The following is a 26,664-nucleotide window of genomic DNA, read 5'->3' on the forward strand; positions in this document are numbered from 1 at the left end:
AAGAAGCTCCCCTGCAAACTCCGCGTCCTCCAGCCACGGGCCGGGAACGGCTCTGCTCCCTTCGAGGGCCAGGGCACCCGGGGCCCGTCCAGGGCCTGACCAAGCAAGCCCCCCTCCCCCGCGCGCCTCCCCTCAGCCAGGCCAGGCCCAGCGACGCCCTCCGAAACCGGTGGGGACTGCCAGGAGGGCCGGAGGGCGTGTCTCTCCCTAGCTGGGCACCCGCTGGAGCCCCGTCCTCAGTCCCGAAACGCTCCGGCCCGGCCCGACCCGCCCCGTCTGCTGGGAAGCTCAGCCCCAGCGAGATGGACCGGCGCGGCAGGCCACGGAGGCCCTTGCAGAGCGAGTCCCAGCAGCAGTGCCCCCCCAACCCCGCGCCCCCCCCCCTCAGTGCTGCTCCGGGGCCCTGCCGCCGCCGCCGCCCGCGTCCTGGTCGCTCTGATCGTCCGTGAAGCAGACGTCGACGTCGCTTTCGTTGTCAGTCTTGGGCTCCTGGGGGGCGTAGGCGGCGGCGCCAGGGTCCGGGCCCGGGCTGTCGTCCTCCTCCTCGCCGCCGGCGCCGCCGCCGCTTCCGCCGGCGCCCTTGGGCAGGCTCTGGCCGGGGTGGCGAGACTTGACGTGCCTCTCGAGGTCGCGGCGCCGGACGAGCACCTTGCCGCAGAACTCGCAGCGGTAGGGCGTGTTGCCCTCGGCGTGGAGGCGAATGTGCTTGTTGAGGTTGCTGGGGTCGCCGAAGGGCCGCAGGCACACCTTGCACTTGAGCGGCTTGTAGCCCGTGTGCGTCCGCATGTGGATCTTGAGGCCGTACTTGCGCGAGTACAGCTTGCCGCAGTAGAGGCACAGGTGGCCCGTCTTGGGCTTCCCGTTGGCCGGGCCCGCCGGCGCCGGCGGCAGGCTCTCCAGGCGGCCGCGGCTCTTCTCGGCCGCCAGTTCCGACAGCTGCTGCGTGTGCATGGCGATCTCGCGGTCGATGCTGGCCAGCGAGCCCAGCTCGGCCGGGTGGAGGCCAGCGGCGGCGGCGGCGGCAGCGGCGGCGGCGGCGGCGGCTCCGTTGAAGTAGGAGACGGAGTCCGGGTACTTGAGGAGGCCGCCGAGGTGGAGCTTGAGCGGGTAGTAGGGGGCGCTGTAGAGCAGCTCGCCGTTGTAGAGCGTGAAGGGCAGGAAGGGCGGCAGCGGACACTCGCCCGACGTGGCGGCGGCGGCGGCGCCGTAGGGCTTGAGGCCGTCGAAGGGCGACAGGGCGGCGAAGCGCTCCAGGGGCAGGCCTGCCCCGGCGGGCAGCGGGGGGTAGCGGCTGGCCTGGGGCGAGAGGCCGGCGTGCAGGCCCCGCTCGACGTGCTTGAAGGCCGAGGTCTCCTCGAAGTGCGACAGGAGCGGCAAGCCCCTGGCGGCGCCCGGGTAGGCCAGGCCGGCGGCGGAGGCGGGCGCGGCTGCGTGGCTCCCGCACTTAGCCGCGGCGGGGTGGGGGTGGGGGTGGGGGTGGTGGGGCGGGCCCGGGGCCAGGGCGGGGGTCTGCGGGCTGCTGGCCACCCCCAGCGGGGCTTCCCCGGCCGGCCGTGCGGGCTTGGGGCCTGCCAGGAGCTTGCTGAAGCCGCCGCCCTTGCCCTCTTCGCGGAAGGCCGCCTCGCCCTTGGCCAGGCCGGCGGGCTTGAAGGCCGAGCGCGCCCCGGGGTAGAAAGCCAGGCCGTTGCTGCCCGCCGCGCCGCTACCCAGCAGCCCCAGGAACTGGCCCGCGCCGCGCCCGGCCGACACGCTCATGTCCAGGGCGCGCTCCTGCTCCGCGCGGGCCCCCTTGCGCCCCCCGCCCGGCCGTCCCTGCGGCGGCGGCAGCGGCGGCGAGCCGGACGACTCCCGCTTGATGGCTTCCCGGGCGCCGCCGGGGCAGTGGGGCCGGAAAGGGGCCGGCGCCGAGGCGGGCTTCGGCGACGCGCTGAGCAGCTCGGGCGCCCGGACGGGCTCCGCACCCAGGAAGCAGCGGCCGTGGTTGAGCACGCAGTGGAAGTGGACGTGGCCCTTCAGGGGATTGGGGTACTTGAAGGTCCGCCAGCAGTACCAGCAGATGTAGCGCTCCTCGCCTGCAAAAGACACGCAAAGCAACAGGCGTTCAGAAGGGCGCGCAGGGCTCGGCCGAGGCCTCCCGTGGGCGCCAGAGGAACGGGGGCTCTGTGGCCAGAGAATCCTGCTTCATCACTGCGAGCGTTTCAAAAGATCTAATGGATTCCTGTTTGCAACCCCTTTTTTAAAACTCGCAAGCATGCAGGACAAGGCGCATCTCTTAATTCTGCGGATAATACTTTATTCCCCCTTTGGCAGAATAAGGAGCACTGGGGGACATCTGGGACACTCCTTGGTTGTAACAAATGTTGAGTCCAGTGGCACCTTTTAGGCCAAGGACGTTTTATTTAAGGTATGAGTTTTCATGCACAGGAAGGCTTATGCCCAGTATAAAACTTTGTGGGTCTAAAAAGGGCTAGTGCACCCAAGTGTGTTCTGCTGCTTCACACCCACAAGCTACCCACTTGAATCTGTCTACCTAATGCTGATTGTGCCCCACATCCTCCCAGAACAGGGGAGGACCAGAAGTCATGCTAGTCGCTTCACAGGCACATGAGCTTCCTGCCCCCCCTCCCACACACACACACACACACACACACAGAGTTGAATCCATAAGAAGCCACCCTTGAGGCCTCAGCATTTCTCTCAGGCCCATCAGGTAGTCAAGCCAGCACAGGAAGCCCTTGTCACTTCTCCATGGGGTCATGCATAGGAGATGTGGGGATCCCAAACGGTAGCCCCTGTGTGGGGAGATGATGCCCAACCGAATCCATCTTCCCTCTTCAGCCAAATCACCCTCTCCGCTTAGGCATGAGGACCACGTGAGTGGAGGTCCATTGGGGACTGAGGCCTAGTCCAGGCTAAGGACCTGGCTTAGTGCGACGCAAGAGGGTCCGCCCTGTCTCCTGGCTCCCCAGCTATTTGGTTGGGACGCAAAGGAAGCTACAAGACTAAATGGGGGCTCTTCCACAGCGTCTGCGGCTTGAGTCGGAGTGCCTGCAGGTTCCCCGGGACCCATCTGAGCCACACAGCACTGAGGCCGAGGGGCTCGTCCACGGAACCCGCTGTCCTCCCCCCTCCGCATTGGTCCAGCAGGAGCATCGCGACAGAAGGCCAGAAAGGAAGGGGGGGGTGGCGGCGGCAGACAATAAAGGGCTCTGGCCTGTGGCGCTTAATGAGTACGGCGGCGGAAGGTGTTTCCAGTGGGCAGGGGAAAGTTGGACCGGGAGGTGGCTTTTTGTTTCGAAAGGAATACTCAAGATCACTTAAAGCTGCTCTCTGTGTCTCCGCCTTTGTTGTCCTTGTTGCTGTTGGCAATTGGGGTCCGGGTGTCAACAATCTTTCCCCCACCCCCACCTGCATTTCAAAGCCAGCTCTTGCACGGGCTGTGTGCGGAGCCGCGGCGCAATCTTGCGCGCAGTTACTCCTTTTCCGACCTCATTGGTTCCAGTGCCTGGAGTGACTCTGCATAAGATCGCGCTGCCCATTGGTGACAGAGCTTTGTGTCACCCTCCAGTGCAACCCTCCAGTGGCGTCAGCGCTTGTGTGCGAAGGGGAGACGCTTTCCCGGTGCCATTTAGCACTTGGCCTTGACAAATCGTTTGACATTTGCGTTTCTGAAGATTATTTCAGCTATCGTCCGGCATGTGGGTAGTGTAGCCAGGAGATGCTCGAATAATCTGGCAGTCAGGCAAGAGGCATTCGGGCGTGGTTTGCCGTTAGCTGCCTCCTTGTCATGACCCTCATGTTCCTTGGAGGTCTCCCATCCAAATACTAACCCAGGCCCGACCTGACCAGATTGGGCTTGCCTGGGCTATCCAGGTCGGAGGACTTCCCAGCGTCCCTTGCCTGGCGGCCAGACAATATCCTGGCTACCCTACACACACTCCACCTCCTCGGGGCAGCCCAGCCAAGCTCCATCCCGTCAGAACTTGGAAGCTAAGCAGAGTCGTCCCTGGCTAGCATTTGGAAGGGCGAGCTCCACGCAATGGCAGGGTCGAGAGGGGGGCAGGCAACGGCAAACCACCTCCAAAGGGCTCTAGCCCGGTAGCCAGACCAGCCTAGGCTCTCCTGGCTGTATTACAAACCTGCCATGCGGCAAAGAAACCAATCCTGCATGCCACCCAATCTCTGAAGAAGTGGGGCTGCACACTAAAGTGTATACCTAGCATTAAACTTTGTGAGCCTTCAAGGTGCCGCCGGCTCTCTTCCTTCAGGCCCACCCGACTACCCACCCGATTCCCTGGGCGTCTTTCCCTCGCCTAGAAGGGCTGTATCCGAATACCGGTGTTTTTTTTCTTTTTCAGAATTACCATGATGTGACTTTTTTGATGGAGGCTTAGGGCAAAGTCAGACTGATTTAAAGAAGCCCCCTGCAGATCGACAAATGGAAAGTTTTCCCCCACTCTTTTGCGCGTGTGAACGAACGGTGCGGTCGGGACTGAAGAACCGAAGCAGCGACTCGACGGGTGTGAGCTGTGTGTTTTTAGGTCTCAAGCCACGCCAGCCTGCCTGCCAAGCCTCTTCCAATGTCGGCCGCAGGAGCCCGAACCCCCGAGCGGACCCGTCTCCGGGCGCCAGGAGGAAGCAAACCCGAGCAGCTGTCGCCTGAGCTGTCCGGGGCTCCGGCGGCCCATCTGTTGACGTCTCTGCCGGAGCCCAAGCGGCCTCGCCCAGACAAAGGCCAATGCAGCGCTCATGAGCCCCTCATTACCGGCTGGAGAGGGCCATAAGGAGCGGCCCATTCAGGAGACAATGCCCTCTGTGCCCCCTCCCCCCAAACACTTCGCATTCCCTAAGGCGGAACAAACCGAAATGGCCTCCCGGGCTGCCTTCTCTCCCTCGGCCAGACCTGGATGGAGAGGGAGACACACGCGGCGGCGGATCGTCCTGGAAGCGCAGGGGAGGGGGCGTCCCAAACGGTGGCTGCAGGAGCCAGCCTGGAGGAGTGGTCAAGAGCAGCGCCTTCTCATCTGGCCAGCCGCGCTTTGAGTCCCCGCTCCTCCGCATGCTGGGCGACCCTGGGCCACTCCGAGTCCCGTTGGAGCCGTGAGGGAAGGCGATTGTAAGCCGCTTACAGACTCCTTTGGACTGTGAAAAGCAGGGGATAAAAACCAACACTTCTTCTTCAAGCGGCCGAGGAGCTATAATTGGGTTCGCTAAAATTAAAATAGGAAGAAAGGACCCAGTCACCTCGGGGGCCGAAAGTTCTCTGTGCTTGAGTAGGCAAGGCGATGGGCGGAGAGATGCTAACTGCGATCCGTCTTGCCACGTGTAGCCAGGCGATCCCACCATCAGCAGCCAGGCAAGAGCCTGCCTCCGCCCCCTGACCCTCGTGTCCCCTGGAGGTCTCCCATCCACAGACTAGCCCGGGGCCGCCCCTGCTGAGCTTCCCAGAGTTGACGGGATGGGGCGTGCCTGGACTCCCCAGGCCAGGGAGCCCCTTGTCCGTGCGAGGGGGCTGGGGGCTGTTAAAAGAGAAAGTCCACCTCCCTCCCTCCCTCCCCCCCCCGCCAGACATGAGCATTGCATGGCTCTGTCCTTCAGTATCCGGGGGATGCATCATGGGGCCCCTACTCTACGAGGCCGACAAGCCCCGAGTCTCTAAAGCTTCCAGAGGGGATCGGAGGTGTTCCCGAAACACGGCGCCAAGTCGCTCGTCCGAACGAGGCAGCCTGAAACTCCGATGAGACTCGGCTGGGCTCCTTCGGCGGGCAGCAGCGAGCCAAAGGCTCTGTGCAGATGAGGCGGAGGGCAAGAAGCAACCGGTGCGGACTCTCCCGTGCAGGCAGCAGAAAAAGCGCACCCCCGCCGCCGCCCTTGCAGCACTTCAGTGCATCGCCCGTAACGGAAGCCCTGACCCCAACGGCCTGGTTGTGTGTGTGTGTTGTGTGTGTGGCCAGGAGGCGGGAGGGGGCGCGTCTCGGCGCTCCGCGGCGTCCTTGCGACAGGTCCCTTTGCGGCAGGGGGCTGAAGAGCCCGGGCAATGCGGCGCCTAGAGAGAGCGGGACAGCTCAGGCGGCGGCGGCGAGTGGGGCGAGAAGCCCTGACGGTCTTGGCCAGGCTGCCGCGGGGTTGCTGGCAACCCAGCCCGCTCCCGAAATCTCAGCGGCGGCCTTCCGGGCCTTCCCCTCGGCGCTTCCTCCGCCACGTCCTGCCGAAAAGGAAGGTCACCAGCTTGAAGCGGAGCTGGCGCCCACGGGGTCAGGCGCACCCTTTGGCCGGCCCGCTCGCCCTGAAGGAGCCGGCCCAGCCCTGCGCTCCTGGAGGCGGAACAGCAGGCTTTTCGTCAGTCTCACTATCGCTGAGGAGAACCTTCTGCTCAGTCGCTTATCGCAACGGCGCGAACTTTCCTCGGGAAAGTGTCGTGGCCTCCCGGTGCACGGGCTAGACTGCTTTAGACTCGACCTGGAGATTCCCGGGTCCCTCTGCCTGGTCGCCACGAAAATCACGGCGGATCCGTTTTCAGCGGGCTTCTTTGTTTCGAGAGGGGCTTCTGCGACCAGAAGCAGCTGCGATAAAAGCGCCGCGAGCAAATGTAGCCTTGGGAAAAAGTTCACCTGGCTGGTGTCTGCCCGCCCAACAGCTGTTAAGGATCCAGGAGCCTATTCTGCGGAAAGAAGCTGGCGAGGCCAGTCCCAAGCCACGCCATGGAAGCAATCCTGCTGAGGACTTCGGGACTTACACGCATTTACTGTGGAAGCATCAGAACATAAGAAGAGCCCTGCTGGATCTGACCAATGGTCCATCTAGTGCAGCATCCTGTCTCTCACGGTGGTCAACCAGTTTTTCTGGAAAGCCACCCAAAGGGCAGAGGGGCCCGGGCCTTCCGCTGGTGTGGCCTCGTTGGACAAGGGGAGGCTTAGTGCCTCCGAAGGTGGAGGCTCCCTTCAGTCCCTCACCATGGCTAGTAGCCATTGATAGACTTATCCTCCATGAAGCTAACTAATCCCTCTCTAAAGCTATCCATGCCTGTGGCCATCACTACATCTTCTGGCAGCAAATTCCACATTTTAATCACTCTCTGTATAAAAAACTGCTGGGTTGACTGGCATCGAAATCCTCCCATTTTACCTGTTGCCCTAGCTGAGTTATGTGTTTTATTGTGTTTAACAGAAGCCTAAAAGGATGCAGGGGTAAGATGCAGAACAATAACCGGTTTGGATTGCAAACTAGGGTCCATTTCAGCACTGTTTGTGACTTGTGTCTTACGCTCTTCAGACATCCCAGAAACGCTGTTATCCATGCTGGGATTCAAGCACTCAGGTGGGGAGGGGTGGTGAACCAAAAGGGAAATTTGTGCCTCCAAATGCCTAAGTATTAAAATGTGGGATTCTAGGGAAATGCGGAAGTCTTGAAACATACATGACAGCAGGTTGGCAGCCGGATTCTATTGGGAACAGTGTTCCCTCCAAGCTGTGCACTTGACTCCCCTTCATTGACACAGGAAGCCCCGCTCAGCAGCAATCGGTCACTGCCCATTTTAAGATTACAGTCGTTATATTCAGCTCACGATATGAACTGCTCTACTCAGATTGGGGCGGGGGGAGAAGCAATACTGAACGGGAAGTGATGCTGATTTCAGTGGTTTAGGGCTCTCTTGAGATTTATTGTTCTCTAATACTTGGGCTAGAAAGAGAGGAGAATGTTTCTTTCTCTCAGCACCTTTGTCAACCCAAAACCTCACCTCCTCATCATAGACATCAGACTACTCTATATACCAAGGAAGGAAGGAAGGAAGGAAGGAAGGAAGGAAGGAAGGAAGGAAGGAAGGAAGGAAGGAAGGAAGGAAGGAAGGAAGGAAGGAAGGATCCCACTTGGCGAATCTCCTTGGAATCTTTTACTTGCAATCTCCACAAACCAACACTTTTCAACCAGCTTGTACCTATGGGCTTTAAACTAACTTAATTGGTCTGGACCGAACCCTTCTTAGTTGATTACCTCTGACATTGGGGATGCATAAAGCCAACAAACCCTGATCAATGTTCGGCCTTCCTTTCAGCCTTATTCTTCCCTGCCACAAACGCAGACCTCACATCTCATACGGAAACGACATTGTTTAAATCCGTTAATTACAGTCGTTGGATGTAAACTGCTTTGGATTGATCCCTAGCTCGGCCCCGATGCGGAGAAATCACACACACACCCGAGAGAGAGAGAGAGAGAGAGAGAGAGAGAGAGAGAGAGAGAGACTGTAATCCGGAGTCTCAAATGATGATTGCGTGTGGCTAGCAGAAGCGCTCTGTCTTGTCTAGTAGCAAACTGGCTGTTCCCTGTATGAACGAGGAAAGAGAGGAGGCAGAAAAACTGGGCTTTGTGAAATAACTAGAGGAGGCTGCAAACCCTCTCCGGGTGGTCTGCAGAAGACGATGCTCCAGTAGAGCCGGAATGTTGACAGCTGCTTGAATCCCGGAGAAAGCGATGTTAACGGGCTTGGCCAGGAGTTCCAGATCATCCGGCTCCCCAGCATCCCCCCAGCCCCTTTCCTCGAGCACCTTTGCGCTGATACACAAAACACAGACCTGCGGCGGCATAATAGCAACTCCCTACAAACCAGATTCGTCTCCTAGAACTACCGAATATTGCTTGTCTCTAGGCCTTGGACGGATGGGCTGATCAACGCTTCAGTTCTGTATGCCTCTCAATAGGGCATTGCCAAAGGGGAGCGCGAGCTTTCCTGACTCTTGATGATTTTAAGACACTTCGATGCAGACGTGCAGCAAAAATTAAAGTCAGGTCACCCTTCAGATGATCTCAGTGACTCAACTTCCGTCGGATACGTCAACTGAAGTCCACCTGCTTTCTCCTCCGGGACTGGCATTGCAAAGTCACCCATGCCAAGAAGAGTTCTTCTCGCACCCTAATCTCGCTGCTGCCACCAAGGCCACCGCTGCTTCTCTCTCCTGAAACAGGTCCGCCTTGAAGCCATCACCGCCACAAAAAGCTGGTCACCTGACATTCCGGAGACCGTGCGTATCGGGACGACCTTTCAAAGAAACCACGGAACCAGGCCGTCCTGCATGCGCACTCATCACCCCTGTGCCCAGTCCCAGCGAAATTGATAGCGTGTCATAAAAGCAGCGCATTTAAGATCCAAGGGTTATTTTTGTGTTTGCTTTTGTTGCTTGAGGGGGGGACACACACTGTGATGAAAAGTATCACTCACGCACACAAACACTCATCCCGCCCCCGCCCCCTTCCCAAGATTTCAGGAACAAGCAAGCTTAAGGTCAAACCAATTATAGCTGAGAAGCCCAATCCACCGACCGTGTAAATCCATGCATCAGTTTACTCCTATCTTTATCGTCATATTATTTAGCTAAATCTGAGCAGTTTGGTCTGAGACACGTTAATGGAGCGAATTTATGCTGGCGCAATGCAAATCAACAGTACTCTGCCAACCATCCTCAATCCTTTCTGGACCAGGTCCCTTTTCGGAGTTCTTCTCGGGCTCCAGGGCACAATGAACAAGGTTAAAAAAGCCCAAGAAGCTAAAAGTAAACTAACTCGGCTCAACATACCTTGTCTTATACAGACAGAGGAGACAGTTTCCTAGACCATTGTGTCCCTTCAATTTTCCCCCTCGTATGCATTAATTCAAGCACACACAACTGAACGAATTACATGATTTCTTTTTCTTTCCATTGACAATGGTCAAACTTTCTCGCTATTAATGACACCATACATGACAAAAAGGGTATTCCATCAGTTCAGTTACCCTTTTACTCCCTTTCTCACATTTTTTAGTCTGTGTCTCCCTTCAAATGCACCAAGGCACCCAGAGGGCCATGTGGCCCCTGTTGCGAAGGGCTGAGCTAGACCACTCGCGCCTTTCTCTGACAATTAAACGCCCCTCTCTAGAACTGACGTTGCGCTGACCTGGATGGCCCAGGTTAATTCGATCTTGTCAGATCTCTGTAGTTGCCGGCTTTCCAACACAGCGGCTTCATTGGCCTCTGCTAACTGTGGGTTCGAATACTGAGAATTGGATGGGAACGCTACACAGTCCATTGCCCCTAGCCGGGTATAAGGAGGCCCGCAGGAGGGCCCTTCAGAATGGGGGAAAGACACAGCTGAGTTCCTCGTCCCCTAGCGGCAAGGTTAAGGATTGCACCTCACAACAGACAGGCACGCGGGAAGCTGAAGGCAGCATGAAGTAGGTAAAGAACTATAATTTTGGCACCAGAATAGCTGTTTTGGGGGGTTTGTTTTTGTTTTGTTTTTTTGTAGCACGGTTATCTACTACCCAAAGGAGTCTCAAAGTGGCTTAAAAGCCACTTCCTCTCCCCACAAGACACCCTGTGAGTTAGTTGAGACCGAGAGAGCTCTGAGAGAACTGTGATTGGCCCAAGGTCACCCGGCTGGCTTTATGTGGAGAGGAGCGAGGAATCAAACACCATTCTCCCGGTTAGAGGCCGCCGCTCTTCACCGCTACCCCAAGCTGGCTCTCTGAGAGACTTAACCGTGTCTTTCCCCCATTTTGCCTCTTCGTCTTCATTTCCCCACTTCGCCGGTTTCTCTTCAATGGCCACCACGCAGCAGATACGAAACCCCCATGCTATCGTAAGCAGAGTGACACCTTTAGAAATCCGTGGAAGTCAACAGGCTTAGGGGGAGGTCAGTCTGTGCTGGAAACGTCCATTCCTTGCTCAGAAAGAGACGCATGGAAAGGACGCCCTTCTCCTGAACTGACACTCTTGGAGTCCAGAAGCAGGGGCCCCCGTAGCAGGCGTTTGATGGAAAGGGGAACCGAGGAACGAATAAAATGGGCAGGAAGCCCGAGAGAAAGGCATTGATCCTTACTTTTGTGGAGGAGGGGGGTCGATTCGGTGATCCGAATCTCCTAGTCCTTTAAAACCGGGAGAAAGATCCAGTGGGCTCTGTTCATTTCATCCCTCCCGGAATCCCAGAGACTTTTCCCCTGGACTTTCTCGCAATGATAAGAAAAGGTGCGCTTATAAAGCAAACGAGGTGCATAACCTCCGAGCCCCTTGGGGCGAGCGGCCTTAGTGCAATAGAGTCAGACAAGGGATGGGGGAGGTATCCAGAGGGAAAGAGCAGGGCTATCCAGAGGGAAAGAGCTCCCCCGATGGAAAAGGCAGGAGACAATCGAGGCTTCGGGATCACAGAGACAGGATTTCTTTCCCGAAATTCACCTGCTGGGGAGTCCGTCTACAGACTAGATCGGAGAGCGTCACTCTGTTCGGACAGCATTTGTTGACTAAAGCGCCAACATGGTGCTGCAGCTCCCGTTTGCCCAGCTTTGATGCTCGAGATCTCAGCTCTCCCCTCCCTTCCTCCGCAAACGAAGTTACGATTCCGTCGCTTGACTGAGGATTAGGTCTGGCTTCACTCGGCAGTCAGCGCCTTTGGCCCCCACCGGCACCTCTAGGTCGCGCCCCTCACTTGTTTCCAGGACACCCGCAAATCAATTAAGCAGAGCTGGAGCCGAAAGCTTCGTTTCAGCGGGGCTTACTCGAGACTAACGCAGCTAGGTTCAGCCCCTCTAAGCACTTGCGAATGTAAAAGTCGGAAAGGAGAAAATACAACTCTCACTAACGGACTTTCTATTCTAAGCAGATTTATCTCCCGATTAATTTTAAAAAAAGAATTTATTTCCAAGCTTTGCATTTTCCTTCCCTTTGTTTTATTCCAAGGTTCTATGAGCCAGGTGTTGCGATCCATAACAACGACACTAATACCATGGGTTTCTATTAAGCACACTCACCCGCCGCCGCCCCCCCTCCCCCGTGGCCCTTCTAGTTTGCCCGTGAGCTCCACACGAGCCCCATTGGACTGGCTTCCCAGCAAACGCGTTCAAGACTGAGCTGCGGGATATGGGGGGGGGGGAGTGAGGGGGGGGACAACCTTGTCCCTCCGCCGTCGGAAGGCAGCCTGGCAGCGCTTGGGAGGGAAGGGCTCTCGGTGGGCATGGATACTTGATGGCCGGGCTAGGGGGCTCTGGCGGCGTCTCCCCAAGTCGCTGCCTACCTTTCTCGTCGTGGGTTGGCGTCGCCGTCGTCGGGATGTCAAACCACTGCGCCAGAGAGTTGGAGTACCACACGGTCAGCTCCTCCCCCGGCTGCACATCTCGGAGCGTCCGGTAGAAGACCTGGGCGCGGAGAGAGCGAGAGGGAGAGGGACCGTCAGGAGGGGGCCTGGGCGAGCCTGAAGCGCCGAGAGCGGAGGACCCACCGCCCCGGGCGCCAGGGAGACGGGTTCGGGGCTGGGTACCTGTCCGCCCGGTAGGTCTGCCAGAGCCTCCAAGGTCTGTTCTTGCGCGTGCCTGGCCGCCCGGATTAACCCGATCCACTCCCCGGCAGAGCTCCCGGCTTCGTCCAGCAGTTCCCCTCTCACCATCCGTACCTAGAACACAGGACGGCAGCGGCTGTCAGGCTGGCCGCAGAACGCGACAAATCGCCGCTTTGTTTGGCGCCAATAGTCCGGATTAAACGACTGCCCCCCCTTTCATTTCCCCATTAATGAATTGATTATACCTGTCTCATGGAAGACACGGATCATGTCACTCGCTGGTCAAGTGTGAAGGGCTTAGGGTTCTTGTGAGACAGGGGGAGATAAAGGGATCGTGTAGAAGGGGGTTGGCGAGAAGGCTGGTTCTAGAAGGGGTGGATTGAGCAGGCCAAGGAGGAACTCGAATGGACGTGCTTACTTGGAAGTCAGTCTTGCTGAGATCACAGGGCCTTACTTCTAACCGGCACGGGCTCTCTGTTTTGGAACGGACTGGCACCATATCTATAGTTTGCTTTCCAGCCAGCCCCTCCCCCCCCCCCTTTAGTTCATTCGAGGCTCTTCCAAATACGTGGCCTTTGGACCAGGGTTTTCTCCCAGCCTGGTCCTGCTGAGCACTGCTAGATCAGGGCCTTGGGCTTCTCTGGATGGGGAGGGCAGTCGGATCCCAGTCGTCCCCCCCCCCTGCCTAAGCTGAGCGAAATCCCCTCAGGGTCGCTGTTTTCGCTGACACGCGAGGGGTCCCGGGCCTTAACCAAAGGAACGGATCCGGCTTCCTGTCGTGAGCTGTGGCGGGGCTGATTGTCTCCGTGCATTTGGACTCCACGCGCAGCTTTCCTCCGCCCCCCCCCCCCCAGCAAGGGTCCATCGGGGCTGCAGCCTGAGATGCACCGTCCTCTTTTCCAAAGGGCCTCGGAACGCCTGAGCCGCGGCCGCCAGAAACCCCGACCTCAACAGGCGCCTTTGAAGAAAACCAATCCCGACGCCCGTCCGATTAAAACCCGGTCTGTTCTCCGCCGGGATTTCGGGGCTGTTGCTTTAAGCCACTTCCACCATTGTATCCCTTAAATCGAAGATTTCCTATGGGTTGGAAGCCCGCGATCCCTTGCGGGGCAACTGAGGAGAGGCGGGGCCCGGCAAGGAGCCCCAGAGTCCCGCGGAGCTCCTGCGCCTTCGCTCTCCTCCGGGACAAGCTGCTTGGCGCTTCGTCAGGAGCGGCGGCTCCGCGGAAGGCGCAAGGCAAGAGCAGGCGTCCGAACAAAGGCAGCCTAAAGGGAGGCACCGACGGCGCGGCAGATGAGAAATAAATTTGACTGGGCTGGCAGAGCGTTTAGAAACAATTAAAGGGCATTCAGCAGCCGAGCGGAACAGAAGAGGAGCCTCCGGGCTCGGGAGGAAAGGAGGACGCCGCAGCACTCCCGCCTCGAGCCCCGCCTGCGGCTGCTTCTCGGGGGCAGCACGGCGCCTGCCCAAGTGCCCGGCGGAGGAGCACAAGGGTGATGCCAGGCCGCTGGCACCCGCTGAAGAACGCGGGGGGGGGGAGAGAGCAGCCCTCTCTGCGAGCACCAGGGAGACCTGCCTTCCTTCCGGAGAGGGGCTCCTTCCCGGGACACAGTGCCCGGCGGCCCCGTGAATGCGGCGGGACTCTTCCCGGGCTCCCTCGGCTCCTGTCCTGGCTGAGAAGTGCGGCTCCGGGGCCTTGGCGCCCCGCGTTGCCTGGTCCTTGGGCTGCCCGCGCTGAGGCACCTGCCGGGTGGAAGGGGGCTTCCTGCACAAACGGATGCGGGCTGGCCACTGATTCGAGGGCGGTCGCTGCCCCGAAGGTCTCGCGGGCTTCTGGTGCCAGGGCCTAATCCAGCGGCCATGCTGGTTGCCAGTCTCCCGATCAACACTTAAGGGGTGCCGCTTGGAGGAGGGGAGCACAGTTCACTTTCTCTCCCTAGGAACATTTAGGTTCGATGGCCTAAAGGTTTCCCTCCGTCATTCCCCTCCACCGCCACCCCAAAAAAAGGGACTACGAATGCATCTAGAAGAATGCAAAATAGGCCATCAGGATCAGCGACACATCAGGAAGGAAGAGCGCCACAAGAACGAGCAAATCAGACGCAGACTGGATTTCACTCCTTCCTTCCCCGACTGCGTGGCAATTTGGGGGGATATTAGCCCGAGAGGGAGCCCACTTATTGGAAACCCAGACTTCCCGCTCTGATTCCCCCTGCTGGTCGGGAGAACGGGCCAGCGACCGGTGACCCGCCTCCCTTTCCTGTTCCCCTCCTCTTACAGCCCGAAGTCCTGCCAGGCTGTAAGGGAGCCCATCCCCGCAGCCTCTGGTCTCCAGGACGACTTTCTCGCCCATGTAGACACGCTGCGCCGAGGACCAGTGGGGGGAGCAGAGAAGGGCAAGGGCCCGGAGCCCGCCCCCGAGACCCTCTTCCTTCTGCCGTGGGACGACCTCCCTTCCTCCCCCGGCCCAGGTTGCCTCCGAGCTGCGGGAGCGATACCTTTTTCCTGTGTCCCGGCTCCCTGCGATCGGACAGGTACTTGCCCAGTCTGAAGGCGCCGGACACCGGACCCAGGCGCAGGCCAGCCGGGATGGAGCTCTCTGCCGTGACGCCCACGGCCGGCGGCCCGCGGCTGGGCTGCATTGCTGCCCGTGGCGAAAGCCTGGCCGAGGAGGAAGGCAGCCGGCCTCGCCAAGGCGCGGAGTGGCAGAGCGGGAGAGGCGGCGGGGAGGGAGGGCCGAGCCGCACCGGCGCTATCTCCGCCTGCAGAGTGACGCGGCCGGGGGTGCGCGCCGCCTTTTCAATTGCAACACGCGGGCTCTCCCTTGGCACGCTGGTGCTCCGGGGCGCCCGGCTGGGGTGGTGGGAGAGTTTGGCTCTAGGAGCAGCTGCCGAAGCCCATCCGAGAGGGTCACATGGAGCTTTTCCCTAGCCCCCCTCCTCCCCCCGCATAATCAAGGGCTTTTTTGAATGGGGCAGCCAACAATGGCCCAGGCGACCTTCCCATTCCTAAAAATCCAATTTGTCAAGGGCAAAGAAAAGGCCCTGGTGAATCAAAGGTCTGGAGGGACCATTAATCCTCAGCATGGGGGATTGTCCCCGAGACAGTTACGATATTTTAAGTGACAAATCCACTGTATAATTTCTCCATAAATTTTGCTTCCTTCGATTGTTCCTCGACAAACCAGTTTTGGAAAAGAAGGGAGTGTTTTACGTCTACTTGGCTGAACCTTTTGTACGGCAAGAGACTTCAAAGATTTTTAATTCTCTTCTCTTTGGCTCGATTGTAAAGACGATTAAACAAAGAGATTGGGGGGGGGGATGCTTGGAGGACTTGTTAACTTCTATTGATTCCTGGCGTGTGCCATACAGAAATTGGGCAGGTACTTGATGGGAAAACACCAGAAAATACCTACACTTAAAAAAACACTGCCATATTACCAACTCAGTGGGCTGGTTTGAGACCAGAAATCTGTTGAGACCCGCTTTGTTCTTTAGCTTCGACTTTCTTGTTATGGCACAAAACTAGAAGGCCTCACTATACTTTGAAAACCCCAAAGGTCGCACTCGGAAATTGTTTAGTTGCAAAAAAAAAGTGCGGGGGGAGGTAACAGAAGAAGTTACAAGGAAAGATCCAAGACCGGATTCCTTCTCCTTTCAGAAGTTATTATCTATTCTCTTTTCAAGGATGTTATGCCCTGTGAAAGAAAGAAAGAAAGAAAGAAAGAAAGAAAGAAAGAAAGAAAGAAAGAAAGAAAGAAAGAAAGAAAGAAAGAAAGAAAGAAAGAATCATCTTAAAGCAAAGCGTATTTCATGCAAATGCTGCATGTTTAAGATAAATTATGAACAGTCAAACTAAAGATGTGGAAGAGGCTGAATGATGGAGAAATAACGTTGAATATTTTTTGCAGGTTTATTCCCCGGCTGTCCTAAAACATGGCAGAGGCAAAACTGGCCTCGATTCTGAAGGCTTTGATTTGAAAGAAAGGACTCGGGAAAACTCATTCTCAGAACTATATTGCACTGTATGGGGGCTTACTTCCGAGTAGTCACAGTGATTGACGGACTCCAGAAGGTCCAAATGCACTAGGAGCGGGTCCCTGCATTTGGTGTCTGTGTGGGGGGTTGTGTTTTATAGTATAACAACTTGTGAGGCGCAATCTTGTGCTTCGGATTTCAGACGCTGGGCTCTAATCTGCAATGGAAGCTGTCAATTGCAGCGAGGAAAAGACGGAGTGGGTCTTGCTTGTTTTAGCTCTCCTGGCGTCCCGCTGCTCTGAACCAAAGGTGGCCCCGGAGATGTCAAACGGGACCAACCGACATCTAAGCCTGTTCCAGAGGCCCGTCCTCCAAGTGCCAGAGTCTGAGGGTCATTCTCCTCCGGCATCCTCCAGGCTAGTGGCGCTTGCAAGAGGTCACCTGCTCTCGAGGAGACCGAGGGCTCTGTCGCCCAATTCTTCAGTGGTGCTTACTCTCAAGTAGGTGCATCTGAAGACTCTCTCTCCGTGGACAACTTTTGTAGAGCTTCTGTGCTTTCAGAAAGGTGGAGCAGGCGACCTTAGTGAGTCGCCTGTTGGCCTGAGACGCCATACCGCACTCTCCCAGCCCGGACGCTTCCCGACACGGCCTCGGCCGAGTCCTCGCTCAAGACTAGTGGCGAAGCCGGAGCCGTTTCAAACAGATTTCCAAGCTAAACAAGAGGCTTCCGTTTCTTAAGACTAAGCAAATCCGACACAAGGTAGAGGTGGCAGTGAGTTCGGGCGCCTGGGGCGGAAGCTGGATTCCTCAAGAGGTTTTTGGCTCGGCCAGTCCTAAATCCGGTGAATGGCTGGGAATAAGAACGAAGGTGCTGGAGTCATTCCTACGGCAATCCGAAATCCCGATCCAAGCTCCTTTTGCCTGGAAGGAAAGGCGCTTGGCTGCGATGAAACGATCAGACCCAAATAAACTTGTTTGGGAACTTTGCACTCCGAAATACGACGTGCTATCGACCTTACTAAGAGGGCTGTGTGTGTTTGAATCAGCCTGTGGCTTCCGTCTTTAGCGGCTGCTGGGTGGGGCTACTTGGGCTCCGGTTTTTCCCCTTTGGAACCTCCTGACCTTTTTATTGTTACAGTATTTAATATCTTTATAATGCCTTCATTCCTGATTTGCAATATTTTAGGCTGCTTCTTTCCTCCCATCCTTAATGCCAGTTGTTTGGCCTGCTGATTCTATCTCAGCCGTATCTCAGTTAAGGATCTGTTCCATCCCCCTCTCCCATGAAATACGTGTAGGGGGCAGCTTTCCTCTTTCTCTCTAGAAGGACGGCCAGATGCATTCTGAAAGGAGGCTACGTTAGCGAGGGAATTGGTGGGTTTTCTTTTGGAATTCCTCTAGGCCCTGGCCTTTCCTCTCTTTCATCCTACAAAGGAAGACATTTGACTCTTGTTCAGAATGCCAGCGTGTTCGTGAGGCTTGTTCACTCTGACTAGGAAGCATCAGAATGCGTGACTATATTCTTTCCCAGATGGGGGGGGGGGAGTGGCTGTACTAAAAATTGCAACGTTTACATTAGCCCATTTATTGCTTCGGGTACAAAATCCACTACATTATAGTGCCTTGTTCGCCAGACACATGGAGATACAAGTGTATGCCATGAAGAAGCTGCTGGTGAGGGTGAGAGAGAAAGACTGGCCCAAGTTACTCTTCGAATTTCAAAACAAGCAAGGATTTGAACCTGGGTCTCTTGTTCCGAGTCTACCACTCAGACGACTGTATCATGTGCCCGCTCCGTACAGGAATGCAAGATCCCCTGTTGTGTTGCCCTCTAGGGGCACAGGGTTAAAGGTAAAGGTATCCCCTGTGCAAGCACCGAGTCATGTCTGACCCTTGGGGTGACGCCCTCTAGCGTTTTCATGGCAGACTCAATACGGGGTGGTTTGCCAGTGCCTTCCCCAGTCATGACCGTTTACCCCCCAGCAAGCTGGGTACTCATTTTACCGACCTCGGGAGGATGGAAGGCTGAGTCAACCTTGAGCCGGCTGCTGGGATTGAACTCCCAGCCTTATGGGCAAAGCTTTCAGACGGCTGCCTTACCACTCTGCGCCACAAGAGGCTCTTAGGGGCACAGGGTTAGCCCTCGAGAATTAAAGGCTCCCAAAACCAAGTTTGATTCCCGTGGCACCTTTAATCCTTCGTGCACAAGCACACTTCTTCAGATAATAAAACTTGGGGGGAGGGACTTTGTTGGTCTTAAAGGTGCCACTGGACTCGAACTTTGTACTGCTGCTTCAGACCAACATGGCTACCCACCTGAAATTGAAAAGTTTCCAGGTAAGGAATGGTTAATGTTCCGCGTTCCCATGCGGCCGCGCACAAACATACACACCTCGGCTAAATAAGTGATTTCAATAGACCTGATGTATTGATAGGCGTGACAGGGGTTTTCATAAGTGCCAAGAAGAAAGCGCTTGACAACCCGCTGGGAATCCCTGATAACCCGCCTGGATTTGCAAGTGGCAAGTGGTGGACTCCCAAGACTACAGCCTGTGTGTTGTCAAGGGGTCAATTTCAAAGAGTACGTTGACATTCAGAAATGCAAGCGCAGATATAGCCAAGGTCGAACGGGCCACTTGGACTGCTCCGAAATCACAAATCGCTCCTCCTTCCCTTGGATCTACCTGAGGCTGGATAGCTAGCTTCGTTTTCCGGGGCGATGGTTTTGGATTATTCCCTGTAAAAATCTCTCTCTCTCTCTCTCTCTCTCTCTCTCTCTCTCTCTCTCTCTCTCTCTCTCTCTCTCTCCGAATTTGCGGCAGGGCTTTCGAACGACGGTGACCTGCGTCCTGAACGGGCTCAACAAGAAGCAAAGGGCAATAAATCCCCGGCCAGCACAAGTCTGTCTAACCTCTGGCCTGCCTGCCTGCCTGCTTGCGTGGCCGGCGCAAAGGGGTCCGGCTGCGGCACTGGGGGGGGGGGCGGCCGGCCATCTCCTGCTCCAGCCGAAGAGCGTGGGGGGCACGCGAGCCAGGGGCAGGGCGGGCGGCGTGACACCGGACTCCTTCTCGTGCGCTCCCAAGGGCTGCGGAGACGCCGGCGCCCCAGGAGACGCTGTCCTGCCTGGCCCTCCTCGCGGCCTCGAGCCTCTCTCCAAGTCTCGCTTGGAAGAAACCGCCCGCCGGAGGGGGAAGGAGCCACGTTTCTTTGGGTTTTCGGTCTCCCCCCCCCCCAATAAAAAAGGCAGGCTGAAACCGATCTAACGTGCCCACTGGAGCAAGCCACGCCATGAAAGGCCGGGGGTTTATAAAAAAGAAAGAAAAGAAAAGAAGGGGGAGTTTTAAAAAGAAGCCTTGGAAGCAAATGGGATGGAAAATTAAATGAAATTAAATAGCTTGAACGGCTTTATTGTCCCTTATTAAAAGGACACATTAATTACATGCTTCCAGCTTTATTCCGAGACAATGTTGGGGGACTCAAAACGTCCCACTAGTCCCTTTTGAGAGGCTTCGACTGGGTCGCAGGAAAGAGCGCTGAAAGGGGGGGAATCACTTTTGCCCAGCGAGCAAAAGAGCTTTCTCGTGTGTGTGCGTGTGTGTATATTTTACTAGCTAGTTTCTCTCTCTCTCGCTCGCTCTCCCTCTCCCTGGCCGGCGTTGAACTGCCCGCGCCCCCGAGGGAAGGCTTTGGCTGCGGGCTGGCTCTCTTTTGGCTTGAACAGGTTGGCCCGTAATGAGGCATGAATGTTAAGGAACAACAGGCGTCCGCAGAGCCACAGTTGCGCCGAGCAATGTCCCACCAGGGAGCTCCATTCAGCCCCTCGGACGGCTCCGCCACTGAGAAGGTTCAACATTACATTCAAACCAGCATGAATGCCTGTATGCAGGGCCAGCTCCATTATGTGCTTGCCCAGGGTGGGGGAGAAACACAGTGACTGCTTGGACAAAAAAAAAGAAAAAAGAAAAAAAGGAGGCAAAGAAAGAAAGAAAGAAAGAAAGAAAGAAAGAAAGAAAGAAAGAAAGAAAGAAAGAAAGAAAGAAAGAAAGAAAGAAAGAAAGAAAGAAAGAAAGAAAGAAAGAAAGAAAGAAAGAAAGAAAGATGCCGACAGTTCATTCAGGAGCCCGTCTTCTCCCAGTGCAAACTGAGCAGGCCATTTTCTCTTCCACCCCCCAACACGCCTCTCTTTTCGATACCACCAGGGGAGAGGGGTGCCAGAATCAGCCCCCTGAATCTGACCTCCAGTTACAGAAAGCCACGGCCTTCCAGCGCCCACCCTTTCAGAAGCCTCCCCCCCCCCCGCATCCTCCTAAAGGCAGTGGGTTGGTGGACGGGGGTGGGGGGACATCCTTGGTGTAGGAGCAAGGCGAGGCGTGTGGAGATCCAGTTAGCAAGCGATGCCGGAGAGGCGAGCGGCGCTCTCCGAAGCCTTCAGACCAAAGCAGTCCGATCTGACCCCTCCTTGGTCTTCAGCTGAGCGCCTGGACCCACCTCTACCCCCTGCCCGGCGCGCAGCCTGCGATCTCCCACGTGCCCACGCATTGCAAGACCCGCCGCCAGATCTCATTGTGCCAACAAGGCCCCAGCGCCCCGGCGCCTGCAAGGCCAGGAGGCCGCGTGTGCGCGTCTAGGCAGAGCTCCCCGACCCCAGGGGGCGCCCTCAGAGGAAAGGAACCCACACCCAGCACTGCAGCCCAAGGCTCTGCCTGGGAGCAGAGACCATCTCTGGCCAGGTGGCAACGGAGGCAGAAGGCACACTGGCCCTCCAGCGCTTTCAAAATGCACAGTTTAGGTGACGTCTTTCTTTCTTTCTTTCTTTCTTTCTTTCTTTCTTTCTTTCTTTCTTTCTTTCTTTCTTTCTTTCTTTCTTTCTTTCTTTCTTTGTCAGTTTTGTTATAAAGGTCTCCGGCAAGATCTCGAGCTCGAACCCAGGGCCCTCGTATTATTTCTCTAGGTCAGGCGGACATTTGAAACACTCTTGGTGTAGTGGTTAGAAACCGGGATTTCTAATCTGATGAGCTGGGTTTGATTCCTCGCTCCTCTTTCACATGTAGCCAGCTGGGTGACCTTGGGCTCGCCACAGCACTGATAATGCTGTTCTGACCGAGCAGTGATATCAGGGCTCTCTCAGCCTCACCCACCCCACAGGGTGTCTGTTGTGGGGAGAGGAGAGGGAGAGGAATTGTAAGACGCTTTGAGACTCCTTCAGGGAGAGATAAGTGGCATATAAGAACCAAGATTCTTCTCCTCTTGTCCCCCCCCCACACACACACACAGGATTCCAAGAGGTGTTCACAAGCCATAAATGAAAGGTGAGCCCGTTTATCCTTCTGAATGGTCCTGAACTGGCCCTTGGTGGGAGCCGAGTACCAGGCCAGACCCAAGAGCCAGACCTAAGGCCAGGCATCCTTCAGCAGGAAATCTTGCCCCTGGTCTCAGGAACCGGACGCGGCCTAACAACGAGTCAAAGGAAGGCCCTCTGCACATGTTCCGGGGCACTACCTTCTTTGTTTTCTCTCCTGCCCCCTTCGGCCTGGCCGGATGGCTCCTTCTCGGGTCGTGATTTGAAGGGAGGAGCGAAGTGGAAGGCGGCCCGGCTGGTTTGGCTGCTGAGCGAAGCGCGGGCCGCCCCCAACCAGCTGTGCGGGGCAGACGAGATGCGGGTGGGATATTGGAGCAGCTTTTGAATAGTAATTAGGCTTCTATGGGAACCCCGGCAGATGACACGGCCGGGCGCGGCCTCGAAGGCGGCCTTCGGCACCGCAGTGGGAAGCAATGCCCTTCTCCCGCCCGCCCCCCCCCCAAGGGGCGCCAAATGCCTCTTCTCTGCCCCTCCCGCGCCCAGCCCCGCCGGCCTGCCCGGCGAAGGGAAGCGAGCGTCTTGCGGGGCCGCCGCCGCCGCCGCACAATCGGCCGCTTTGAAAGGGAAGGGCCGCCGCGGCCACATCAGGCATTCAAAGGCTGTCGAGAGCGTCGCCTTCCCTTCCCCGCCCTGCCCACGGCTCTGTGCGGGCCCTTTCGGTTGACAGGGTGCAAAGAAAAGTCAGCCGACTCCGGGCTGAATGGCGATGTTTCGGTGTACCTTATAAATTCATACCTTTTCTGCCGCCCTCGCCTTCCGAGGAGCGCCGGCCTCAATTCGATTTTCCTTGCTGCTGGGCACATTTAGCGGCGTCTCTATGGGCGAAGTTCATTTCTAGGCAAATGTATTCAAGAGCCGAGCGGGATGAATGGGACCGGGTGTCAGCCGCCCCTAATTGGGATTAAAGCACTTCGGACCATATGCGGAGAGTGACAGAAATTCTCAGGTCGCTTTGTGTGCAGCCGTCCACCCGCCTGGACACTCCTCCTCGAGAGGAGATTTACAAAGCTGGCCCAGAGAAACAGAGGACATAAAAGAGAGGGACCCTGCCAAAGGAGAAGGTTAATGTCTCTCTCTCCCTCTCTCTCTGGCTGGTTGCTCCCCCCTCCCCTCCCCCCCCTCCCTGGCTGGGGCACTTGCCAGGACAGCAAATGTTCATGGCAGCTCCTGAAACAGGGGGGAGGGGGTGTCCCCCCCACACACACAATTCACTGACCTAATTAGATCCTGATGGGCAAAAGGAAAGTCATCTTAACTCCTGTTCTGAAACAGCCGAGATTATTATTTCTTACATGCCGTCCTATTGCTATTTGCTGCTGTTAATTATGCCAGGCGGTTATATAGCCATGAATGGAAGGGGGAGAGGGAGAAAGACACTTTTTCACCCCTGCCACAGTTTGCCCAACAGAATCGAAGGGCAATTGAGGGGGGAAAGCAACAACTTCCTCCTCCTCCTCCTGTGGAATTCACACCTCCCCAGTCTGCGTGGATGGCCACATTTTAATGGAGGAGGGAGCTAATCTATTATTTATTTTATTTATTTCTTACATTTTTATGCAGCCCTGCCAAACATCGTGGAGGGGGGGTTACATAGATCATCATAGGTATATATCACAATCATAATATTACATAACAATAACAGTTCCAACAGTGGTTCTATGATTAATAGAATTTTGGTGGCTGTGATTAACAATATTTTAACAGGAACTTTAACGGAACCCTTCAGGGAGGTCAGAGCAGTTCAGGTCATGGAGGGGGTGTCTGTGGGGGGGACCATTAGAGTAGGGGTAGTCAACCTGTGGTCCTCCAGATGTCCATGGACTACAATTCCCATGAGGCCCTGCCAGCAAATGCTGGCAGGGGCTCATGGGAATTGTAGTCCATAGACATCTGGAAGACCACAGGTTGACTATCCCTATTAGACTATTAGAGAATTGTTAAGTCAGTTGGCCTCAAACAAATGCCTTTTGCAGGCCCTGTGGGAGTTCAGACAGGGCCCTGATCTCTTCAAGGAAGGAGAAGAGAAGAGAAGAGAAGAGAAGAGAAGAGAAGAGAAGAGAAGAGAAGAGAAGAGAAGAGAAGAGAAGAGAAGAGAAGAGAAGAGAAGAGAAGTTGGTTCTTACATGACACTTTTCTCTACCCAAAGGAGTCTCAAAGTGATTTCCCTTTCCTCTCCCAACAATAGACACCCTATGAGGTGGGTGAGGCTGAGAGAGCCCTGATATTACAGTTCTGTCAGAACAGCTTCATCAGTGCTGTAGCGAGCCCAGGGTCACCAAGTTGGCTGCATGTGGGGGAGTGCAGAATCAAACCTGGCTCACCAGATTAGAAGTCCACATTCCTAACCACTACACCAAGCTGGCTCTCTGGGAGCTCATTCTACCAGGTGGGGGCCAGGACAGAGGAGGTTCTGGCCCTTGTTGAGGACCAACGTGCTTTTGGGGGGCCAGGGACCACCAGCCTGGTGGTGGTGGTGGCTCATAGTGTTGTTTTGGGGGTATAGGCAGAGAGATGATCTCTCAGGTATGCTGGGCCCACAGCACATATTGCCGTGAAGGTATGAACCAAAACCTTAAGCCTGATCTGGAATTCAATTGGGAGCTAGCTGAGTTGTTGAAGAATGGGCCGGATGTGGGATCTCCATGGAGTTTTGGTGAGAATCCTGGCCACTGTGTTTTGAACCAGCTGTAGTCTCCGGCTCAAGGATAAGGGTAGGCCTGCATTGACCAAGTTGCATAAGTCCAGTCTAGAGGTGACCGTCGGATGGATCACTGTGGCTAGGTGCTCTGGGGCCAAGTAGGGTGCTAGTAGCTTGGCTTGGCATAGGTGATAGAAGGCCTGCTGTGCTATTCTCATGACCTGTGCTTCCATGGAGAGGGAGACATCAAGAATCACACCCAGATTTCTGGCGGAGTGGGATATAGCTAAATGCACTCCATCCAGTCTGGGTAAGCGTACTTCCTCACCTGGTCCTTTCCTACTCAGCCACAGGACCTTCTTTTTTGAAGGGTTGAGCTTCAGACGACTCTGCTTGAGCTACTTCATCACTGCTTCCAGGTATCTGGCTAAGGATTCCGGTGGTGGGGAGTCAGAGTGGTCATCCATCAGTAGGAACAGCTGGGTGTCATCTGCATATTGGTGGCAACCCAGCCCAAGTCTCGGCACCATCTGATCAGTTTCAAGTCATTTGGGTTAAGCAGAACCTCCCAGTATCTCCAAAGAGCAGGTATGGTATTAGTGGCCTTTTCCCAGATGGGTGGTTTGTAGCTGAATGAGCCTCCAACAGCCAGGAAGCCAGGAGCTGTGACCTTTCTGACCTCTTTGCAGGGTTTCTCGGAAGCCTTTTGCTGGCCCCTGCTGGAAAGAGGATGCCAGATGAGATGGACACCTGTTTGATCCAACTGAATTTTCTTTAATGCTCACTGTGTGTTGTTGGCCATATTGTATGTATTTGCTCACTAGGTAGGAAGTTGTTCTTTTATTGTTTCTCCTAATGGAGAGACTTTTCCCAGCCTAAACTAGGAGCATGATTCTGCCAAAGGAAAGTACTTTTAAGTCCCATTGATTTCAGTAGGCAAAATATCTCCCTCTGGCATCCAGGGATGTGCTGTGACCTGCCATGCCCCTCATTCCTTTTCTTTTCCTTTCTCTCCCCCTCTCCACAGGACAATGTCAAATATGTGATATGTTGAAAAATACAGAAATCAAAATAATTACAGCCATCTTAAAACCAGGGACAATACAGACAAGATCTGGAACACTTTGACTGAACAGGTAAGGGGCAGCACTCGGCAGAACAGGAAATAAAGTACTGAAGTTTAACCATCTGTTTTAATGCAAACTTTCCCAAGCTCCTAAAACTTCGCAGAAACAGAGCAACTGGACTGAAGCTTCTTTAGTGTTAATAATATCTCTGGTATAAAGAGGGCGATGACAGGGCCATGGAAAACAACACAGGGAAATTCTTCAGAAATATTTCATTCCTACTTGCCTTAAGAGAAAAATGTATGTTTATATTACATGGGGGTTCAATCAATGTAATGCTGTCATTTACATTCATTTCAGCATAAAATTAAGTCCTTTTATGTCTGCAAACGTGATGAGATTGTGTCACTTTAATTCAGGTAGTATATTAGTGTTGTAGCACTTTTGAAGTTAAGCTATGATTCTGGACTCCTTCATCCTTCCCAGTCGGATCCAGCAGGTCCTTTTTATATCCATAATAGACCTAGCAGGTGGTAGTGAGTCAAGGGTAAGGAAAACATATTCTGCACATACCCAGAGGCATTCTCATCCTGACCGCTAGAAGCTTAGCAGGGTCAGTACTCAGATGGAAGTTCCCCAAGGAGAGGAAGGCAATGATAAATCAACTCTGTTCCTCACTTGCCTTGAAAGTTGCTTGAAACTTGATGGCACGTGCAGCTCTTTAGGCAAGAACAAAGATAAGGTACCTGCTTGGAGATGGATGCTGCATATTACCTGTGATGAAGTACTGTAATTATTTCGTTTCTTGGCTGTGTGTATATAAGCGAGTACAGCTGGTCTCGACCAGGGCCAGGGCTTTTTTGGCCCTGGCTCCAGCTTGGTGGAATGAGCTGCCAACAGAGATCCAGGCCCTTTTGGAGCTGTCAAAGTACCAAAGGGCCTGCAAAATGACACTCTTCCACCAGTCTCATGGTTGAGGCCAAGGCCAGCACCTGGTGACATCAAAAAATGGGGCACCCTGGCTGACCTTCTCCATTTGAACCCTGGGATTATAATTTTTATTTGGACCTAGTTGAACCCAGTATCATGGGGAGTTTTGTGATGGAGTAGTTTGTCTCTCTTTTTTAGGAATTTGAAATTGTTTTTACATATTTTAGAAAAAATTGCATATAATTTTAATGTTCTTAACCACCCAAGACTATTGTTGGGGAGAGGAGCGCTAAAATCCCATAATGAATAAATGAAATGAAAAAATGAATAAATATTTGCTCTAGCAAGGTGGGGAGGGAAGAATGGATTGCTGGGAGGGAAACCCTGCTA

At 55.3% G+C, this 26,664-nt stretch overlaps 1 protein-coding gene across 1 annotated transcript; it reads right to left on the bottom strand.

The window, feature by feature from the left end:
- Positions 1–384: 384 nt before the first annotated feature.
- Positions 385–15,143, bottom strand: PRDM13 (PR/SET domain 13). The gene is made up of 4 exons (XM_077303510.1): positions 14,802–15,143; positions 12,286–12,417; positions 12,043–12,163; positions 385–2,072 (listed from the first exon to the last, which is right to left on the bottom strand). Exons 1-4 carry the CDS (start codon positions 14,943–14,945, stop codon positions 385–387), a joined length of 2,085 nt encoding a protein of 694 aa, XP_077159625.1. The 5' UTR covers positions 14,946–15,143.
- Positions 15,144–26,664: the final 11,521 nt, after the last annotated feature.

This window comes from Paroedura picta, chromosome 1 (genome assembly GCF_049243985.1).
Source record: "Paroedura picta isolate Pp20150507F chromosome 1, Ppicta_v3.0, whole genome shotgun sequence".
Classification (NCBI taxonomy): domain Eukaryota; kingdom Metazoa; phylum Chordata; class Lepidosauria; order Squamata; family Gekkonidae; genus Paroedura; species Paroedura picta.